The sequence below is a fragment of the Pseudorca crassidens genome, chromosome 4, assembly GCF_039906515.1.
Source record: "Pseudorca crassidens isolate mPseCra1 chromosome 4, mPseCra1.hap1, whole genome shotgun sequence".
In the NCBI taxonomy this organism is placed as follows: domain Eukaryota; kingdom Metazoa; phylum Chordata; class Mammalia; order Artiodactyla; family Delphinidae; genus Pseudorca; species Pseudorca crassidens.
The window spans coordinates 133,651,217-133,674,150 of record NC_090299.1 but is presented as its reverse complement, the minus strand read 5'-3'; the positions used below and the strand labels follow the sequence as shown (position 1 = coordinate 133,674,150).

The 22,934-nt window shown below is 37.2% G+C and overlaps 2 protein-coding genes across 7 annotated transcripts in view; one reads left to right on the top strand and one right to left on the bottom strand.

The window, feature by feature from the left end:
• The first annotated feature begins 43 nt into the window (after positions 1–43).
• SCOC (short coiled-coil protein) lies at positions 44–9,967 on the top strand. Of its 3 annotated transcripts, none has more exons than XM_067736818.1 (5): positions 115–224; positions 5,029–5,168; positions 6,392–6,463; positions 6,834–6,917; positions 8,358–9,967. In XM_067736818.1, exons 3-5 carry the CDS (start codon positions 6,442–6,444, stop codon positions 8,498–8,500), a joined length of 249 nt encoding a protein of 82 aa, XP_067592919.1. In that variant the 5' UTR covers positions 115–224; positions 5,029–5,168; positions 6,392–6,441; the 3' UTR covers positions 8,501–9,967. The 3 variants fall into 3 exon arrangements, with proteins under 3 accessions (XP_067592917.1, XP_067592919.1, XP_067592918.1); XM_067736817.1 differs by lacking the exon at positions 5,029–5,168 and adding an exon at positions 1,880–1,959 and having other exon boundaries at positions 146–224; XM_067736816.1 differs by lacking the exon at positions 5,029–5,168 and having other exon boundaries at positions 44–224.
• The window catches only part of CLGN (calmegin), a 50,761-nt gene continuing 36,764 nt past the window's right edge, over positions 8,938–22,934 (bottom strand). For 3 of the 4 annotated variants that reach the window (XM_067736811.1, XM_067736813.1, XM_067736814.1), the window contains 5 exons: positions 21,597–21,812; positions 20,321–20,446; positions 19,940–20,099; positions 18,561–18,661; positions 8,938–16,738 (listed from right to left, as the gene is read on the bottom strand). In XM_067736811.1, coding sequence (XP_067592912.1) covers positions 16,658–16,738; positions 18,561–18,661; positions 19,940–20,099; positions 20,321–20,446; positions 21,597–21,812 — 684 coding nt within the window. In that variant the 3' untranslated portion in view covers positions 8,938–16,657. Of the gene's footprint in view, positions 16,739–18,560; positions 18,662–18,695; positions 19,835–19,939; positions 20,100–20,320; positions 20,447–21,596; positions 21,813–22,934 lie in introns of those variants that run through there. The other variant, XM_067736815.1, reaches the window with a different exon arrangement.

Sequence of the window (22,934 nt, the reverse complement as noted above, 5' to 3'; positions counted from 1 at the left end):
TCCCGAGGGTTTGAGGTAGGACGATTGGGGCGTCGTGTAGCTAATGCGCAGGCGTCCCTTCTTGAGTGGGGATTGGCTGGCGACGGGCCGGGCCGGGGCGGGACTCCAGCCTCGGCGCACGCTCTGTGGGCGGAGAGGGCGGGGTTGCCGGTGGCAGTTGGTCCGAGTGTCCAGGCCTGAGGTATCCTCCTGGTCCCTCCTCCTGCCGGCGCCTCAAACGGCAGGTGAGGGCCGTCATGGGTCGCGGAGGGCCTGGCCCCGAGCGACTGGAGTTGCGGCCTCGGTACTGACGAGAGCCTGGAGGGAGGGGCGGGATGTACGCGGCTCGGCGTACGGCGACCCGGGAAGAGCGTCCTAAGGCCTGGGCGTTAGGTGGGCGGCCGAGGCCTGGCTCCCCGCAGAACTCCTGCGCAGCCTCTTTTCTCATCCTCTCGTTGTTGGGCGCAGAGGTTCCTTTGTGGAGGGCCGCCCGCGGTCCGTGGCGCGGACTTCCTGCCGCCTTCTCCCCGCGGATCCTGAGGCTAAGGCCTCTGTCCGCCCTGAAATGGGACTGCGGGAGGGGCGTTCGGGTGGGTTGGGACCTGGCACGCCTGGACTAGCCCGCGGCTTCTCGGCGGAGAACTCGGAGACGGGGGCGGGGGAGAGGACGCGGGGGCGGGGAGGGAGCCGAGTGAGCGGTGAAACCAGGGCTGGCGACATCTTTTCAGGCTCTGAAAGTAGCTCCCGGGTTAGTTTCTCAATGGGCATCTTTCAGGGGTCCTGCTGGACAAGTTTGGGGACTTAGGATTGTTGGAAAGGAGAAACAGACATTCCTGAAAGACAGGCTTTTCGTTGTGTATCGATTCCAGTACTATGACGTAATAATATTAAGGACAGATGGTGTGCTCTGTTCCCAACACTGTACCTGAGAATCCAAAGCTCTGTCTATATATTCCGTGCCTGTACTCATTCATTGATTAAACTCAATATAGCTAGCCACTCTGGGGATCTCATTTCTGGTCAAATATTTGGCCAAACAGTCCCTTAATTTTGTGGAATTTAAAATTGGACTTAACCAGAACAAGTCAGAATGTGAAGGGACTTGAACAAGCCATGTTGAAAGTCGTTGCAGCTTGCAGTGAATGAAATTTACCTTCAGTTTTTTAGATAGTAGAAATAGCAAAGAAATTTGACATCAAGCGTTGCAAAATGTTTTGCAAATTTAGATTAGGGTCATATTAAAGTGCCTTCCATTGCATAATGGAAAAAGCAGGGACTTTATAGTTAGATCTGAGTTCAGATTCTCGGTACAGACTTCGGCTGTGAACTCTAAGGCAAGATATGTAGCCTTTCTGAGATACAGGGTCCTCGTTTGTAAAGTGCCATGTCCTGTTGATTTGATGAGCTAATATATGTAAAGAATTTAGTATATTAATGTACAGTGACGTTTAGTAGTCTTGCTAGTTCCTTTAGTAAGTAGATGACAGATGATGAAAATCAGTTTTAGATGCAGAAAAGTTGAGAGGTTTAGGTTGGGTGGATATCAGAAAAGTCTCAAAATCTCAGGTCTCTGTCGTGAGCATACTGTGATGGAGTGGTGGAAAAAACTAGACTGGGACATTGTATGTAGTCTTGGCTCTGTCTATGTAAGTATTACTGTGGTCTTAGGTAGGCCATTATCATCTTGGCCTTGGCTTAGTTGTAAAAATGAGGCAAGTGGACCAGGTAATTTTTTTAAATTCTTCTTGTGGCCTGAAGTACAGCTAAAAGGTAGAAAAGATAATAGCTAACATTATTGAATAACTACTGTCTGTTGTTGCAATCACATTATATATATCAACTCATAATGTTCTCACAACAAAACTATGAGGTACATACTGTTATTAACCTCATTTTACAGATGAGGAAACTGAGGCTGAGATGTTAATCTTACCTGAGGTTCCAGAGCTTATAAATAGGAGAGCTAGCATTTGAATCCAGGTAACCTAAATCCGTGTTCTTAATCACTGTGCTAAACTGCCTTTTATGAAGAGCATGTCATGGTACTGTTGGGCATACTAGAAAAGAAGGTAGAGGTGTACTTGGTAAGATGATAGCCTTTGGTCACAGTTGACTGTGAGGGCATGGAAAATGGGTCGATACTAATGCTTGCCACATTTCTGTATCCTTGTTCTTTCCATACTTTTGCTCCCTGGACTTAAGTTATCAGAATAACTCTAGATTCTCTTCCACTGACCAAGGCTAGATGAAGATAGGCACTAAAATTTACTGTGATTTTTGAGAAAAGTTTTATGAGATCTGACCTCGGCTTAGGTCAGAGTTGAGGAATCCCAGACAGTCATATCCATTGCAGAGAGCTAAGGCAGATTTTGGATAAACAGATCAGCTTTAGCACCCCACATTTATTTCGGTGTTCCCACACTTGAGATACTTTTGTCTGGGTTCTCTCTCTCTCTTTTTTTTTTTTTTTGCGGTACGCGGGCCTCTCAGTGTTGTGGCCTCTCCCGTTGCGGAGCACAGGCTCCAGAGCGCAGGCTCAGCAGCCATGGCTCACGGGCCCAGCCGCTCCGCGGCATGTGGGATCTTCCCGGACCGGGTCACGAACCCGTGTCCCCTGCATCGGCAGGCGGACTCTCAACCACTGTGCCACCAGGGAAGCCCCTGGGTTCTCTCTCTTTTAATGTCAGGTTTGGATTTATGTGCAGGAGCAGAAGGAGTTGAAAATGAACTCCTAAGAGCACATCTGACACAGCATTGGATTGATATGATAGCAACTATAGATTGAGAAGAAGAATTTTATAGTTGAAAAATTCAATCTTGTGTCAAGTGCATATTATGATGTAGTACTGTGCTAATGTAGGCATTGCAAAGTTTGAGGATTGACCCTATTTTGAAGGAAGTAAAATCCATGGCTAAAATACTTTGACTTAAAGAGCTCAACAAACCTTTTGATCCCATATATAAAATAAATCTGTTTATAACTCTGGATGTCCTGACAGACTTAGAATATATACAGGAGTAGCGTTTTGAGACTGGTCTATTTGATCACATCACAATAAGAAAAAATTGCTACTTGTGTTTTTTTGTTGTTGTCATGCAGAGGCAGCCAGTGATACTCTGGTGTTGCACACGGCTGCCATATACAGTTGGGCAGGTTTTGCACTGTTCAGCCCTCAGGGCAATCTTACATGGGCTATGATGTGAGTAGTGCTGTCTTGGGTTATGTGGTATATCCTATAGCACTGTCCTTGCGCCCTGCTTTTGTGCTCTTGCTTCCACCCCAATCTGGATGTGCTTTTCTAAGAGTAATTTTCTATTGTTTGGGTTATATGTGGCCAAAATTTCAGAAACTGGCTTCTTTTTCCTTACCTACTACATTGGTCAGCCTGGAACACTTTGCATTTATGGAAGACTTCTGGGTTTAATTTTAGTATTAGACTAAAATACGGGCAAAAGAAGTATAACCCATCCCTATACTAGATCTGATTTCAAAGTTGAGTGCATTGATTTTGTGATTATCTGTTGCTTTGACTGGTGTATCATATCACTCTTCTCAGCTGTCATGAGAATTCTGTTTCAGGTGTATTCTTAAAAAGACTGGATATTAGAAATCTGGAGGATTTAATATACAGGTTTCCCCCTACTATCTGAAAGTAGAGCATTCCTACCTTTTGTAAGCTGAAATGGCGTAAAGTGATGAAGCAATTATCTTAGGACACATCTTGCTAACAGATGCACAAAATAAATAAAACACGGATGCTCACAGACACAGGTCAAAGCTGTGGTGGCTTGAGGCTGAGATGCTGAGTGTAGTTCTCAGGGAAGGAGCTTGGCGTCACTGCTCAGAGTGAGTGCTGCCTCTTGTAACACCTTGCTGCAAAACAAACGCTGAATGCTATTTTTGTTTTTTGCCTTTTTTCACGAAAGTGAAAATCCTCATCAGATTTCTTTTGTTTAGCAAAACAGGTACTAATGTAGGTCTTTTATACAAGTGAAGTGGCATAAAGCAAACTTTTAAAAAATGGGGAATACTTCTCTCATGTAGCAGGGAAGATAGCCAAGTTGAAGTCTGCTGTTGCTGAGTATTCCCAAGATCACTTACTTTTGCTTTTGGCTGTTACCTCTGTCATCCCTCCCAGACAAGTATCAATAGTTGAAGTGGTATGAAAGTGATCTTCTCTCGGGGAGGGGCCAAATAAAGTTTTCACTGCTAGCACTCTTCCTCTTCAATTATAAAGACACATTGATTGAATGGAGAAGAATAATTTTTGAAGTGTGGTCTTCGAATACTATTATCCAAAGCATTTAATGACTTAAAGAATTTTTGAAAAAAATTTCATAATCTGTTTGGATTTGTGTGTGTGTGTGTGTATAGACATATATATACACATATACACACATATTTATACAGCTGACCCTTGAACAACGATGGTTAGGGGTGCCGACCCTCTGCACGATTGAAAATCCACATATAACTTTACAGCCAGCCTGCCATATACGCAATTCCGCATCTGCAGATTGAACCAACTGTAGGTCGTGTAGTTCTGTAGTAGTATTTATTGAAAAAAATTTGAGTGTAAGTGGACCCGGATAGTTCTAACCCTTGTTCAAGGGTCATCTGTGTGTGCGTGTGTGTGTGTGTGTGTGTATGCAACTATATCTACCTATCTAAAACTTTTTCTGAAGTACAAAGAACCTGATAATTAAAACCAGCGAGGGAGGGGCTTCCCTGGTGGCGCAGTGGTTGAGAGTCCGCCTGCTGATGCAGGGGACATGGGTTCGCGCCCCGTTCCGGGAGGATCCCACATACCGCGGAGTGGCTGGGCCCATGAGCCATGGCCGCTGAGCCTGCGCGTCCGGAGCCTGTGCTCCGCAACGGGAGAGACCACGACAGTGAGAGGCCCGCGTACCGCAAAAAAAAAAACAGGGAGAGTAGCGCTAATGCTGTGTAAGTGGGAAGACTTGGGGTAGATGTATTAAGCATTATTTTTAGTGTTACTTCTTTAATAAAACTATGTGTAAAGGAGGTTTAATATCTTTCTTTTTTAGACTGAGTGATCTCTTACTTGAGAGGCAGTTTATACATGTGTACACTGAGCATTCTATTGCCATGTTCATGCCAGCATCTGAAGTGTCATGAGGGAATATACAATACACTGATCACTGTTTTGATTGTGATTCTAGTTCTGGTATGTAGACATCCTTGTTCAGTAGGTTTGGGTTCTACTGTTCAGCATATGGAGGCATAACAATGCCTTGGGTATAGTAGGTGCTCAATAAATACTTGAAGAAAGAGTAACAACATTGACTAAGATCTAAGTTGCTTCACTGAGTAAATTAGATTGGTTAACAAATCTGTTTTCAGTAATAATCTGGTACATTATTTAATAAATTTTGAGCACATTGCATGTGAAATGAATGTTAGCAATAGAGCAGAACATGTTTCACAAGGATTTAGTGCTCTAATATTTTGGAGCCTTTTATGGACACAAGAAAATGTTAATATTTATTTACTCATTTACATCCTAATTAATCTATTTTAATAATCAGGAGGTGACAAGTACATATTTTTCATTTAACCCATATTAGTGTTTCAGATAATGAGTATTTTTCTTTTGAATTTTATGTTTAAAAAGTGTTAATTGTATATATGAAACAGTGTTTTAATAATGAAGAATATTTTTAGAGAGATTTGTCTTCCTTGCTGCCATTATCCTTAATGTAAGAGCTTTTTCAATTTGCTGTGTGTTCTTTATCCATACTAAAGATTTTTCACATAATTTACATCAGTGAATATACAATGGCATAAACATTCTTTCATGTTATTATAGTCATAATTATTTTTAGTAGCCGCTCCATTATAAATGGCAACTATAATCAACCAGGCTCTGAATGGACAGTTTATGTTGTTTCCAGTTTACTGGGTTATAAATAAGGTTGAAGTAGATTTTTATAGATGTAATTTTTTTCCTTCTTAATTTTTCTTAGGCTAAATTTCCAAGAGTAAAATTACTTTGTAAAAAATATTTAAATGTTTTTATGAATCTTGTTTATTACTGTACTACTTTCCAAAAATATTACGTTTAAAATTTGTGTCCAATATTTTGTGTTAGTTTTTCCATAACTTCGCTAGCATTTATCATTATCTTGTTTTAGAAAAATATTTTACGAAATATACAGTGGTATTTTATTATGCATTTCTTTGAGTACCAAGAAACTCAACATTTTCTCTTATTTACTTAATACTTCTCTTTGTAAACTGTAAATATTCTTTGCTTATTTCCCCACTGGGTATTTATTCTTAGTAAAGCATGTGAAAAGGGTCCTACTGGGTCACTTAATTTTCTTTTGAAAAACAAGCTTATATTTCATTACTCTATGTGTCTGTGTTTCTAACTTTTTCTCATTGCAGACCATTCATCAAGAATTTTGTATCCAAGGCCCAAAAGTTTGTTACCGAAAATGATGAATGCTGACATGGATGGTATGTTCTTCGTTTTCCTTTTTGTATGTTCCTGGTTTTGTGGCGCATACATTGCTTTATTAAGCAACAGAAAGATCAGAGAATCAATACTTAGAAGGCTTTGATCTTGGCCAGTGTACTTATTTATAATCCCATCTAGTTCTAGAAAAGATTTAAGGCAACTTCCATTCTTTAACTATGAGATGTTGGCAAAACATTTTACCTTCACCTTGGTGTCCTCATCTGCCATGTGGGATATAACCTTTTATTTTACAGGGCTCTTGTATAAGTCAAGTAAGAATGAATATAAACCATTTTGCAGATCTTTTAAGTGCTATACTACACAAATGGTAGCTAATATTAATAGTAAATCTGAACCTTTTCATTACAGCAGTTGATGCTGAAAATCAGGTGGAACTGGAGGAGAAAACACGACTTATTAATCAAGTGTTGGAACTCCAACACACCCTTGAAGGTTAGCTTGCATTTTGTATTTATCTTGACTAACATCCAGGTAATTGAAATTGTAATTGTAAGCAAATTGCTAAATTTTGTTTGTTACTGTGCAGTTTTTAAAAGTATAAATTTCAAAGTCTACTTTGTTTTTTTTCCTCTCCTGCCTGTAGCTTTGGCTGGTAATTTCAAAGAACAGATACGTTTCAATAAGGAGGTCAAATAGTGTTCTTATGCTTCCCTCTTTAAGGTCTAACATAATGAGCCCCGTTTAAGTCCCTGCGTTGTGTTACTAAGTCCACTTTAATAAAGCTTATTTGAGTGTAAAATCAGTGTATTAGCCTCAGGGATTATAAGGGAACTGATCTGAGTTTTTCCATTTTCTAAATGTCTTGCATAAAATTAATTCCACCAGTGAAACATCTTTTGGTTTTCAACGAAATTAAGAGGTGGTGGTGGTTTTTTCTGAAAACAGGTTGAGCAGATCATGTCATTCCAGTGGCTTCCCATCTCACAGTTAATGGAAGCCAGGTTCCTCTCTGTAAGTCTCTCACTTCCCTTTTACCTTTCAGTCCTGTCACATTCCCTGACTAGGACACTTCAACCTCCTTGCTGTTCTTTCAGCAAGCTTCTCCTCAGGGTCTTAGCAGTTGCTGTTCCCCTGTGCTTGAATCTTTTCCCTTAGTCATTTGCATATCTCTGTGGCTCGTTCCCTTACTTCCTTTAGGTCTCTAGCGAAATGTCCTTAATCAAAATAGCTATCCCTGACTATACTGTATCACAGGACAACCGCCCTTGGCTTCCTGTGACCCTTACCTTCTTGCTTTTTCTCCTGACCCCCACCCACCCTAAGCCCCATTAGAATGTCAGCTGGTAAATGGCAAGGGACCTTTTTTGTTACTGTTGCCTCTAGAACAGTGCCTGTCTCTTAGAAGGCACCTCAGTAACTTAGTTGCTGAATGACTGAGGTGTGGTATCTTCTTTTTTTAATCATCAAGACCTGCTCTTTTGAATTTCTTGCTAATGTAAAAATACAAAACGATCAATTGCTTGGAAACTGACTGCCTATATCCAGTATGTGAATTCAGTTATGTTCACCTACACTGTCTTAAATATTACTAGTAAAGACATTATGGTTTTATGATGATATGAACCAAAATTCACATTTTAAAAACAGTGTTTTTTTAAATAACCATTTTAAGAGTTAACTACTTAACAAAAATGCTGTTAAAGAATAACAAAGAATAACATTTAGCCTAATGTGAAATCTCTTTTTAGGGATTTTGGCTATTGATTTGCACTCAGTTTACTTTCTTTACCTTAACTTCTAAAGTAGTCTGAGTTTAAAAACAGAAAATTTAAGGATTGTATTTCTTTTAAGAATGAATCTTAATAACCATTTTATAACACGGAGTCATTGCCATCATTTTATTGACAATGTGCTTTTTTATTTTTCATATAGATCTCTCTGCAAGAGTAGATGCAGTTAAGGAAGAAAATCTGAAGCTAAAATCAGAAAACCAAGTTCTTGGACAATATATAGAAAACCTCATGTCAGCTTCTAGTGTTTTTCAAACAACTGACACAAAAAGCAAAAGAAAATAAGGGATTGATATCCCTTATGTCTTACGGAATTGCTGCTGATCTTTTTTTCTTTAAAACTTGGATAGATTCCAAAAGTTATAGTACTTTTGTTTGTGGCTTCACTGAGTATTTATGAAGATAATGTCAGACCTAAGCAAAATTAAGAGCATAACAGAAGACTTTCATGAGTTTGTGTATTATGTTAGTCTATGAAAATGTGCAAAGGTATTGTAGAGACTTTATAATTAGAAATGCATATATTTATGAAACTTGAAAATGAATGTTATATCAAGTTTGCTTTGATTTATAGGTTTAGCATTGTCTTTTATTATAGGCATAGTTAGAGATAAAAGAAAATAACCACCGTGTTGTGACAAAGTGACCAAAATCACGTACTGAATGCACAGCTTTATATACCCTGTCCACCATCGTGTGCCTCTTCTCCATTTGCTTTCTTCCCATTTTCCTTTCCCTAAGGAAAAAATTGGTTTCACATTTGTAAAAAGTAATTTCAGTAGTTAATCATCTAAGAGAGTAGCCCGAACTCTGTTGAAACTTAACCAAAATAAGATATTTTCTCAGTTTAGGGCTTATTTGTTATATTTAGTAATAAGATAGGATAGTTGGTTTCTGTTTAATCAATTGAAAACGGGGGCTATAAAGATGAAGATTTTTCTTTGAAACTGAATTATCGTATTGGGAAGATTTGTTGTTAAAAACTTCCTTTGCACAAAATAATCCACTTGATACCTGAAAAGATGAGCTCTGGTTGTGTGTGTGTTTGAAATAGAAAATTTTGAGGAAAAAATAGAAATAGGGTAGGAGAAGTATTCAATACTTGGTAAGTACTTGTAACCAACTCCAAACAGTTTTACTCCAGATTTGTGTTATCTCTGGCACAGATTAGATTTGGGCCGGGGGGGGAATATATAAGAAAATGGATTAAGTTTGGCTAACCTTATATAAACCATACCTAGAAGAGAATAAAATTTGGTCTCAGGTTTATTTGCAGTACCCAGATGATCAACTTTGCAAAGTCCCTTAAAAACTGTATTAAGTATCAGAATCATGAATAAAATGGGAGAGTTTTACATGTATACTAATTGATGCTTTCTCAGTATTTTATCTCACTACTTCTCCCAGAATTTTCTGTAAACCCAACTACTGGTTTGCAGAGTTTTAGTCATTTAACACTTTTTAAAAATTTAGTTTGTACATTCCATTTGGTAAAGAAATCAGTATCAGAAGTAATGTTAAAATATTAAATAGGAAAAGAGATCCACTAATATAGTTTATGGTTATTAAATTTAGGCTAATCATGGAATAATCTTAATGTTTGTATTGGTGTTAAGATTTGATGACTTTAGCTGTATGAATATATAATAGTCATACTGCAAACATTTTGCATCCCTTTGTGACCTAATTTTTAAACATTTAAAACTGTGTTGCCATTATGCTTTGCTGTTTAATAAAAAGCTGTTTCAAAAATTGCATGTGTTTTGATATTGTTGCGTAAGTAACTGGGATATATACAGCGGTGCAGTGGTGTATCGGGGTTGTTCAAAGCCACAGGATAAGTAGCATATCTTAAGTACCAGTTACTGGATGTTTAAGGGAATACTATTTTTTTTAACTAATTTGTATTATTTTTGGCTGCATTGGGTCTTCGTTGCTGCATGTGGGCCTTCTCTAGTTGCGGCGAGTGGGGGCTACTCTTCGTTGCGGTGCGTGGGCTTATTGCGGTGGCTTCTCTTGTCGCGGAGCACGGGCTCTAGGCACGCAGGCTTCAGTAGTGGTGGCTCGCAGGCTCTAGAGCGCAGGCTCTGTAGCTGTGGCGCATGGGCTTAGTTTCTCCGCGGCATGTGGGATCTTCCAGGACCAGGGCTCGAACCCATGTCCCCTGCATTGGCAGGTGGATTCTCAACCAGTGCACCACCAGGGAAGTCTGGGGATACTATTCTTATTAAAACAAATATAGGATATTATACCTTAATTTAAAAAATAAAAGCAAAGAATTCAAAGAAAAGGATCCAAGATTGCCAGGGGAAAGGTGGTTGTATTTTTTAGGTTAGGCTAAGCTCTTGTAACGAGATGCAGTGGTAAAAAAAACAAGTTTCTCTTCCAACTAATGGTTCTGAGGTGAGCATTGTAAACTAACAAACAGGCTTTGTGAGCTGAGGATTTCTCTGCCATTTTCAACCGTGGCTTCCAAGTCACACTAGTTATCACCATTCTGATTTGCAGAAAAATGCATGGGGTACACATGCACGGTTTTTGGGTTGGGCCTGCCTGGAAATGGCTCATGTCTTCTCACATTCCCAAGGGCATGGGGATTTAGATGCCAGAGTGGCTGAGAAATGTAGTTGCTGGCTGGAAGCCATATTCCAGCTACGACTTTATTATGGAAGCCGACAGAGGATGAGTGGCAGCAGCTTCAGCCACAGCCCTCTTCTCTCGCTATTAAGTATCTGTGCCCAGCCTTCTTCCCATACACACAATGTACTCAACCTCTCCTCATCCAGTTACTGACTCGGCTCAAAATCTAGGATCTCTGTCAAGGTCTGTCAGTTGTAGATGTGACTCCTAATAGTCTGACCGCCTCTAAACTGATGACAGATTATTTGCTCTGCCCATTTATAATGGTGTAGTGGGGATAGGATACCTAAATAAAAACTCGAAATTTGGACAACGGAATAAAGGGAAACACATCAAAGCAGTTGTGGAATACTTCTGAGAGAGAGACCCTGTGAAGATCCTGTCTCTGATAGTGGACGAAGTTCCTTGATTAGACCCTGACTGTAATCTCTGGCAAGGGACTTCCCTTACCCATTGCTCTCCATGGCTTCCCCCAACTGGAAAGTTATTCCTTGTCCATTCCCCTCACGGGAGTTGTGAAAGCAGTCCAATTCGCGCTGGTGTGAGTCTGCTGCCCATCGTTTGTAGGCCAAGCTCACGTTTCTTGGGCTGTACAATTCCCTCAAAAACAACCTTGTTGTCGATATGCTTCAGTTCCATAGGCTAGGAATCACAATTAAGCTCTTTTCTAGACCAAATTCTCAAAAGTTTGCTTGCTTTCCTTCCTCACAGGACCCTGCCTCTCTTTAATGGAGGCTACTTTGAAACCAACTGAAAATAAGACTGCACTGGGACTGCAACACCCAGGTGTCACAGCAGGGCTGGGTCCCTTTGATTGCCTTAACACTTGGAAGGGAAGTCTTAACTGGCCTTCCCCTTCTACCTCCCACACCTCAAAAATAAAACCATTTTGAACCTTTTCTGCTATTCAGGGTACAGAAGCAATTAGTTTTTCTAATCTTGTGAGGTACCTAATATGTGTGATCCTTCTCTATTCCCTTCCATCTCTGCTTGGACACTGGTAAGTTCCTTCCTGCGATACCTTGCTAAAAGCATCAAGGAACAGCCAATTCATTTCACATTTTGGCTTATCCAACTGCTGTCCTACAGCTGTTAACTCAAGTGACAAAATGTTACCTGAAATACATGCCCCACCTGCTCGTCATATGAATGGTAAACCAGTGCTATATATTCTGTTTTCATTATGGCAATATCTTCAGGATGTCATTTCTATATTAGAAATACAGGTGGTAAAAAAAAAAAAAAGAAATACAGGTGGTAAACAATGTGCACAGGGACTGTGCCTAGCTTCTGATCAAGACTCTCTCCTTGACCAAACTTTAACCAGGTTCTTCTGAGCCCTCTTTGTCTAGGCCTCATCTTAGGCCCTGTCTTCAGCCTGCCTAGTCCAGTTTTAGTAAAAATCCTGCTAAGTGAATCTGATCACCATGCCTGCCTTCAGCAAGAATCCTGTTAAATCGGCATGGCAAGCACCCTTCTACCCTCGATGTCTCCTCTTAGGAATTTTCCATCCACCAACCCTCCCCCGACCCACTCTGCTCAACGACTATAAATCCCCAGCTGTCTTCACTGTATCTGGAGTTAAGCCCATTCTCTCTCCCCTATGGTGATCGTCTTGGCCCTATTGCGATAGTCCTAAACAAAGTCTTCCTTATTGTTTTAACCAGTGTCAGAAGACATTTTTAATAGTGATACTTCCTAGCTCTAAATGCTGGTGGAATGATGACTGGCAGGATGGAATGATGACCCCGCTTTTCCTCAGGGTCTCCCAGTAGAACTTCCCTCAATACTAACACTAGTATTCCATCCAAAATTTGTCCTCTTTATATTCACTTTGGACTTTACTTATAGCAAGTTAATACAGCTCACAATCCCTTATCTGGAACTGTTGGGACCAGATATTTCAGAATTCGGAATTTTTCATTTCATACTTGGAATACTTTCAGTACTTGGAATCAAATACATTAATATTTTTGTAGCGAAATATATGAATTTAATACTAAGTTACGTAAGTAAAGACTACAGATAGCCTGTCAGGGAGGTCAGGTTTGGCTGCCAAATGAGTTTTGATGTCAAACATGAAAAACTTCAGATTTACAGAGATTTTTGGAATTTGGAATTGTACGTGTAACAATAAATTTGTGGAGAAATAACCAAAATCATCCAAGCATGCAGTTCCAACCAGTTTATGATGTCATATTTATATTCCTGATCAAGTCCTTTCTCCAAACGAGAAGTGAAAGGTGAATTATATATTCTAGCATTACTTTTATGGTCCGAAACAAAGCAAAACTGATCTTAATTCTTTAGAATGCAGTCTTTCTTTACTTTCCCCAATAATTTTGTTTTTCCCTATCTTGAGTTAACACCCTCTAGTGGTTGTCATCAGATATTTCTTCAATGCTGATATAATCAAAATTGCCAGCAAAGACCAGGTATTACTTAGTTGGTGAGACCACTTGTACATCGTGAAAGAACAGAGAATGTGACTAAATGAAAGGTTAATAATTGGAAGAATGACTTAATTGCCTCTAGGTACTCCATCCTAAAAGCAAGCTACAGTCTATTTCACTTAAATCATAGAGATTAATGGTATTTGAAGATATTTACTATAACACGGACTTTATGTTGGCTTTAGGACCTAATTTACCATATAATGGAAGGGGTATTGAGGAGTGATGACAGAAGCTAAAGTAATACATTGTAATCAATTGTATAATGTATTTGCCTTGTTTTAAATTTTCTATTATTATCTATAGATGGCTTATCAAATGTTTAGTCTAAGTAATTAAAACTTGAAATTACTCCAAAATTTTACAAAAGACGTAAAACTCTATTCATTTAAGAAACACAAAATATGTGGTAAGATACTATGTTAGGTGTTAAAAGATCATTTAAAAAAAATTATCCTGTTGCCCATTTTCTCTAAAATTACCATTGCTTTTCCACGTATTTGGATCTCTACAAACTTCAAATGCATTCAAAAATACATTTTCTCTCCCATCAACCTGCTTCATCTGACCTGTCGGATTAGGGATAATTTTATTTCCTTAACTCCTCACAGCTGTCATACTATGGAATGGGAGCTATAATTTGGAAAGAGATTATTAGAATTTATGTAGAAAATGCTACTATTATGTTTAAATAAATCCTTTACATGAGATTTAAGTAGTTATTCCAATATTAACCATATGATATTTCATCTTTAAATCCTGCTGAAGTTAAAAACAGAACCACAATTGAAAAGAGAACAAAAAAGCTTCATAGGTACCTAGAGTGTAATATATTTATGTTTTAACTATTCTAAATAGTTTTCCCTGAAAACTATTAGTTTTCTAAATTAGTATTCTAAATTTCCAAGGTACATTATATTCATAGCTAGTGGTTAATTTTAACACGTAAGCAGGTTTATCCTCTGTGTTTTGCAAATGTAGACTGACACTTTAAAAAGGCTCCTAGTTCTAGTAGTATGTATCTTCCTAGAGGAATGACCAATGGAAGCAAGGTTACCTTAAAAAAGTGTTCAAGGAAAAGGAAGTTACTTTAGCCTGGTCAAGTTAAAAAGCCTCTAAAAAGGCCAACTGAAATAAAGGGCAAAATACATTTATTTTTCTCCTTTATTAGAGGAAAGGATAAAACTTAAATCGTTTTAAACAATAAAGTCACATTACGGTGGTAAAAGGAAAAAGCCATTTCGTTATTAAAGAAGACTCTATGCTTTGTCTACTGCATGGATCTAATACACAAATTTAAAACTATCAGGCATGGTACATCCACAGGAAGGAGCAGTGAACTGGCAAAAACTGGTTGCTCAGATTTTACCACTACAAGCTCATGGAGTTGAACCAAATGTGAAAGTTAAAATTAATCTGCAACCAAGAAAGTAAAAACAGCTTTAATAATCTTTAGAAAAAAATGATCATATATAAGACACTTTTCGGCAAGAAGTTTTCCATAAAGTTAAGAAAGGATTTATCTCATGAAGTAGTAATTTACTTTCAGAAACAATCTCATCTAGAATCATTCAGTATATCTAGTTCACTTGGACATTCCAAATACAAAGCAAGAAAGGGAGTCCTTGCAAGATGCGTTAAGTTTAGTCAGTATTAAATAAATACAAAGTATGGTTAACTACATATTAAGATTGTCCACCACCAATTTATGGAAAGTTCAGAACACAGCAATGGAATAAAGCACTTATTTTCATTTTCAGTTCACTCCCTGAAATAAGGAGTGAATAGTGGCTATACTGGCTGTGTTTGGCTTCCTTTATGTCAGAGGAGAAGCTAGAGGCTCCTTTTCCTTATATATAAGCTTTAAATGTACTACTGGGGAGGGGCATGTACAGGAGGCGGGCTTACCCAAGGATGGGATGTATATGTCCATGAAGGAATCCAAAATATTACCCAACTGGTATAGCGTTCTCTAGATAGTTGGTATTAAAGTAGCTCCATGGTCTCAAAGATTTAGATCACCTTCCAAAGGGTCTGTCACCCAAACATGAAAAATTCTTAAATATGTTAAATGGAATAATACAGCTCTACTATAATGTACTTCTGTGACTTTTGGTACCTACAGTCGTTCCTTGGTATCCATGGGGGATTGGTTCCAGGACGCGTGGCAGATACCAAAATCCACAGATGCTCAAGTCCCATAGTTGACCATCCTTATCTGCAGATTCTGCATCAGAGGATTCAACATACCGTGTAGTTCTACAGAATTAATTGAAAACAAAATCTGTGTATAAGTGGACCCACGCAGTTCAAACCTCTGTTGTTAAAGGGTCAACTGTGTTTTAAAAAGAGGAGCAATAGTCTACCATAGAGGCAGCTTTGAAGCTAGATGAGACAATAGATTTGAATTTGTCAGAAGATAGATTTGACTTTGTCAGAAAAAAGATAAAAATACAAAGCATGATGATTGATATCTATTAGCCATTACAATCTCTTAATGATCAGATAAAAGAAAGACTCCCCAATAATAATTTACCTATTAAAGATGGTATCATTTAAAGAAGAAAAAATATTTAAATGTTATTTTCAAGAGCAATGTAGGCATAAGCAATCTTGTAAACAGAGTAAGCCATTCTGGCATAAAACAACTGTAACAGCTTCAAAAAAATCTGTACACCATTTCGTTTTGATAAACCTCTTATCTCTGTATTCAAATATAAGTATGCTGCACTATTGACCAGTGATTCTATGAATGACACATAGACATTTCAGTTTTGTTGATTTGTCTGTCAACAAAGCACCTCTTTAAAGGACTCTATAATTTACGTGAACAATGGACCATAACTATAATTTGACACAAAGGAGGTAAATGTGGGTCACATACAACACTTTCAATTGTTGATAGAAACAAACAACCATACAGAAACTTTATTGCATTTAGCTCTGTACAACAGAACTCACTCTTATGTATACTGTGGAACTACCAGTTATACTGTAGTATAGCCGTTTAAGGGGAAATTCCAATAACTGATTCTTCCAATAGCAGTGAAGTTGCTGCATATTATTTTGCTCTGTAGAAACCAAAACTTTCTCCAAACTATTAAAACTGTGTAACTTCTAATGCTATTAATCTCTTAAAATTTGACATGTAATGTGCCACTTTTCTTTTATTCTAAATTCAAAGACCAGGTTAACTTCAAAGTTTTTTTTTTTTCTGAAAAATAAGATTAAAATAAATGTCTGGAAGAATATCATTGCTAGATAGTAGAAACAGGATGTGCAGATTGAGTCTAGTTCACTTGAGAATGCCAACTCTTTCTCTTAGGAATTAAAAATACTTGAATACAGGTTACTCCTTTCGTACTCTTCTTTTGCGTACTGACTTTACTGGCCCATCTCCAGATCCTGTGCCCTCATCTGCTTCCCTCATCTAGGGAAAAAAAAATGAAAACGTTTATTTTCATACAGTGGGCAACTAGTAGAGAATAGTAAATAATGTATTTCTTATTCTCTAAAATACATGTTTCTAACAAAACATCTTTATGTTTATATATGTATATATCTTTATTTTTATGGTCCTTTACTTAATAACTGATCAAAAACGTGTATATAAATTGATGTTTCAATTTGTTCATCTTTTGCCATGATTACATTTTTAGAATAACTGTTTGTCAAATATGCATCTGACAAGGAATAATGCTAATAACTCAATTCATGATTTTATTTCATGATTTACAACTTAATCTAATGTCATGGTTAATTAAAGGTTACATGATATTTTCATTGTGGGATATTAAGCATTAACTATACATCACAATGTTTCTGTAAGTAATGAATTGCTGAGCTGGTTTTACAGAGACTTTTTCAGAACTTCTGGTACCTAACACTTTGAGAAAAATTAACAGAGAGGAAAGGGAAACATTAAACTTATGGTTTGGGCTTTTTCTCTCCTTTAATTCTATCCTTCCAGAATAATCATTTATATATAAATTAAACTTGTATAACAATAAAATAATGCAGGTATTATACAAAATAGTTATAATTATTTCTAAAGGTTATATTATATAAAAATTGATTTATTTTAGCTCACTGACAAACATATAAGAAGATTAAAAGACTGAAAAGATGGAATTTAGATACTTTTAAAAGTACACAAAATATTTTACAAAGCAAAATATAACTAGAATACACATTCAGTGAATGATTCCAAATATTATTATTAAAAGAGTGACGGCGGGAAACAAGGACTGCTTAAAACTCTGTTCTGAAAGAAATTATCTTCACCCAGCTCCCTCTAAATAAAGATATTCATACTAGATAATGAGCCCCAAAGCCCATTTAAAAAAAACTCACTAGGCAGCTAAGACCAGTAACCAGGTATATGTACCGAATAAGCTTTAGAAAACAATTAAAACAATAACAACAGAAGTTTATCTGGGAGATTTCTTCAAATAAACAAAATAGCAAGTTTATCTCATCACATGCAACAGTCCAGGCATAACGGACCTTTACCCTACCTAACTCTAAGCTATGAGAGTGCTGGGGACGGTGACCGGCAGGTGGGGTTATGCAGCTCTTAGAGGGCTAGAGAAGCAGAGAAAACAGGCTTGGGGGGTATATACTAGGTGAAAGAAGAAAGCTCGGGTTCTGAATTATACCTGGATGGTTTCTGATTCCATAATAACTGACTATAAAAAAAGGCACTGTGGAAAGTTCTGTCATACATCAGGATGGAAAAGGGGGCAGACATATCAAGTTAATGAAAAACTAGTTTATTAAAGATTTGAGAAAAACACCATTACCAGGCATAGTACTCAACTACCCAATGAATGCAATCTTTCAAAATGTTACAGTAAATAACTGTGACAGTGAGAACGTTTTCACAATGGCTAAAAGAAAATTGTCTTGTAATAAACAGACTTACTTTTTAAATATTCAGATGGTCTGCTTATTACACCTTTCAACAAAACACTTTAATGAAGTCATTTTTTACAGACGTAGCTCTCTCTTTATATTTTGTAAACCAAAGGCTTACTTTATACTGTTTCATTAGGCATTAAGAGGACATAAATTACATTATTTTCATGCTTTCCTTAAGGATACATTTTAAAGCAATATGTATGCTCTTAAGAAAGCTGGGAGAAATATGGCAAAAAATTCTTCAAAAACCAGATTGCTTTTATTAAATATTTTTTTATGGAATAACAGTCATACATAGAAACTAGTTTATTTTCTGTTAAAGAGTTGCTTACCTCATCCTCTGACCCAGACTTATTTGATTTATTACCTTCTTCTTGTCTTTCTATGATTTCAATTTCTTCTTCACTCTTTTCCTCAGGTTCACCTTCCTCTTCTAGAATTTTTTATTAAATAGATTTTATTAAAGGCAAAAACTCGAATTAGAATTTTGCTACTTAAAAGTATTAAATAAAAGTGGAGGGATGTATTTAAATTCCAATATTTATAAGCAATTTCTTCCATTAGACCTTTATAAAATTTAAATAGAAATATTTATTTTATCATTTTATAAATAAATCATCATATTTGAGGAAAGGGGCAGGTTTAAAGAATTTTAAAGCACTCTGTATGTAAAATGAAAACCAAAGAATGTGTGTGTGTGTGTATGTGTGTGTGTACACACATATACGTAAACATACGTGTGTGCATGTGTGTTTTGAGGGAGTATGTTTTTTAAGTCAACTGTTGCATCAACTATTAAGTTAAAAACAGTGCTCAAGATATAATTTAGGTTATAAAGGGCTCATTCTGGAGCCTGGCTTGGGATGCCTGACAAATATCAATAGTTTTATTGCTACCTCAATGTGCATAAGGAAGTCACATTGGAGAGGCACCAAAAAGCCTCAGCTGTCTTCAGTTCTAACATCTTCTGGAGTTTAGTAGAGGGTGGCAAGGGGACGTATGATTTAGCAATGCTTTCAAGAGATTAAACTGTTCGTTCCACATGATAAATTATCTGATAAACAACAGCCCTTGGGAGACTTGGTGTGGATTTTGTTGCTGCAATCACCTGCCTTAAACCGATTACTCTTCTACAGAAGCCATGGTCTGTACCTCCCATCTCATCCTTGGAGGGGAGAAAAATCTTTGCAAAAAGCTATGGCAGGGCTTCCCTGGTGACGCAGTGGTTGGGAGTCCGCCTGCCGATGCAGGGGACACGGGTTCATGCCCCGGTCCGGGAAGATCCCACATGCCATGGATCGGCTGCGCCCGTGAGCCACGGCCGCTGAGCCTGCGCGTCTGGAGCCTGTTGCTCCGCAACGGGAGAGGCCACAACAGTGAGAGGCCCGCGTACCGCAAAAAAACAAACAAACAAACAACAACAAAAACAAGCTATGGCATATGGGATTCATAGTTGCTAGGTTCTGAAGCAACTGAACAATTTTTACACCTCTTTCTTCCTAGAAAACAAAAGTCATACATTGGATGTCTGCTCAGGTACAACCCAGGCAAGGATGTTACTCCTCTTCGCCAGTCACGCCTTCTCGAGGATTCAAATGGTATAAATCTGACAATAAACAAGTGCAACAGCCAGTGTTTACCACTTAATCTACTATTTTAAGTGAGCTCTGCCCAGCTTTGTCCCCATTATAAATCACCGTCATCGTCTTACCTTTTTCAAGAATTTCACCATCACTTTGCTGTTTTTCCTCTTCCAAGTCTACTGGTTTCTCCAGGGCTGCTTTCTCTCCCTTTACTTCTTGCTCTAGTGCTCCCTTTGTTTGTGGTTTACATATGTCCAGTTTTTTGAACTCTGCATCTTCATATCTTTTCTGTCGCAGTTTAACACAAGCTATTTTTACTAAAAGCAAAGCACTATTTACAAAAAGATTTTTTTTGCAATAAGTGATATCATAGTGAACTATCAGTAAAAACTTACAGGCAATTTAGTTTATTACTTTTAAGAGCCACTTGCTCCAATATAGAACTCCTAAACACTAAGAGATTTTTTTTTTTTTTTTTTTTACTGTTGACAAAAATTCATTTTCTTTACCTTTACTTTTCTTGGCCAACAAAATGAAGTAATTAATGCTATTGGAAGCACTGCTGTCACAAGATAAATGAACCAAAGCCATGGGCGCTCTTCAGCAGCTGCCGTCAACTGTTTGAATATACTAGGCTAGAGAAGAAATAAGCATAAAAAGGCAATTAAGATTTTATAAACCTTCATTCAGAAATACAGCCTACAAAAACAAAAAACTTATTTCACCTAGGTGGTTTTATATTAAGGAATCGTGAATTTGTAAGATAAAAAATATTTTATTTTCTCATTTTATACTTCATAAAGTTTAAACAATTATTCGCATGCATTGCTGTTTGACACTTTGTAGTAGAAGGTACATTATACTATATAGGTGAATACTGCTAACCTACCAGCAAGAATTAGGACAGTTTTCTTTTTTGGTAAGTTTCAGGATAGAACTACTCCTTATGGATGTATTATCTGGTTCATTTAGAAGTACACAACTCTCTGATAACTCAACCCGTACATTTAAAAAACTTACTAAAAAAAAAAAAAATCAACCTGATAATCATTGCGTTTTCTTTTTCTTGTTTATTAACAAATTTTACACACAACCTTCAGGAAGGAAATTGTCTCTCTTACTAAAATAAAATCTAAAATCATCAAATGTTTTAGTTAAAAGAGTTTCCAAATGAGAATCCCTTTACCTTTACTTACTCTTCTGATGGTTTTTGCTAATATCCAAAGAGACCTAATGTGAGGTACACATTTTTCTTTACAGTAATTCATTTTAAAGACAGATTCTCCAAGATGCATTGTGTTGAAATACTTAGCTTATTCTTTTCTAAGTAGTGTTAAGATTTGGGGAAAAAAACTGAAACATAATAATATTAAATTTTAAAAGTTTCTATACTCCTCTAAGTGAAAAGTAGTTAAAATGAATAAAGAATATTTAGATTACTGTTCCCACTTAGGCCTTAAATTGATAGGTGACAAAGATATTAAGTCTCATTTCTAGTAGTAGTAGTGGTCTCATTTCTATAACCATCAAAAGGCACTCAATCCCATTATGCTATCATAATTTAATAAATGAAATGAAGACTTACATATATATAATTCATTATTAGTTTATAATGAAGCTGTATCATATTTGGTAAAGCTAAATACTCTGTCTACATAAATTTATTTAAATATGCTTCTTTAGCATCTAGTAATTATTGCACATTTATTTACCTTTTTTAAAGGCCATTTGTACAACCTATAACCAGGACCACATCCTATTATTACCATATGGTAAATACTGTACCTCATTATCATTTTCTATCATTATTTTCACTCCCCAACCATCTGCAGCCCAGCGATCTGCTACTTCCTTTTCCGAACAAATAATAAAATTATCAAAGTAGATATCAGAGGTCATGGACCAAAGCTCTAAACCAAGAGCACAGAAGGAAGTCAGAAGAAATGGGTGATTGTCTTCAAAATAATCTGGATTAGGAATTTTTCGAGGACTCCAGATACCCTGCGAGAAAAAATAATTTAAAGACATTTTCAAATAAAATAATTTCATTATAAATGTTACTCAAGAAGTAGTTGGTGTTGAATGAAATTAGCAATACTAACTGGAAAAAAGAAAACTTTAACTTACAATTAATTCATTAGTAATTCACTAGAAATAAAATCTTGTTTCTTCTTATCTGGAACACGATGTTCCCTATGAAATATATCCTGTACACGATGTTCCCTATGAACAATGACTTTAAACTCTGCAAAAGGGGACTTCCCTGGTTGTCCAGTGCTTAAGACTCTGTGCTCCCAATGCAGGGGCCCTGGGTTCGATCCCTGGCTGGTGAACTAAGATCCCACATACCACAACTAAGCCCACGCAGTGCAACTACTGAGCCCGTGTGCTCTAGAGCCAGCACGCTGCAACTAGAGAAGCCTGAGCGCCACAATGAAGACCCAGTGCAGCCAAAATAAGTAAAATAAATAAGTAAACTGCCAAAAAAAAAAAAAGAGGCAGAGTGAAAATCCAATACAGAAACCTGAGTAATTAAATTTCACAACTGACACTATATTAGACAAGTTGGGTTTTTTTTTACATTTAGTAAAGATATTCAAGACAAGATATCATTAAAATTGTTCAAATCAGAGATCACTGTATGGCAAAAATGGAACCGCACCTTTCAACATATACTTGTGATAGGCATCAATAATCAACCATGGTTGAATCTCAGAACAATTATTCAACACAGAAGTTCCATTACATCTTGAATGATTAAACTCAACCAAATCAAATAAATTGGACAATATGATCACTCACTGACTTATTCCACCATCACATATGTCTATTCTGTGCCAGGCACTATGCCAGATGCTAGGATACAGTGGTAATCAAGGCAGATATGGTCCCTGCATTATGGTGTTTAAAATCTAATGAAGGAGATAGACGTTAAAAAAGTTACCAAAACAGACATTTTGTGATAAATACTATGAAGAAAAACTACAGTGAGCAAAAAGAATATATAACTGTATATATAAAATAAATGTTAGAAAATATCAATGAATAATTAGATAAAACTAGAGGGTTAAATGGATAACATAAGGACTTCTACCTCCAAAACTAGGTATACTCAAAAAATAT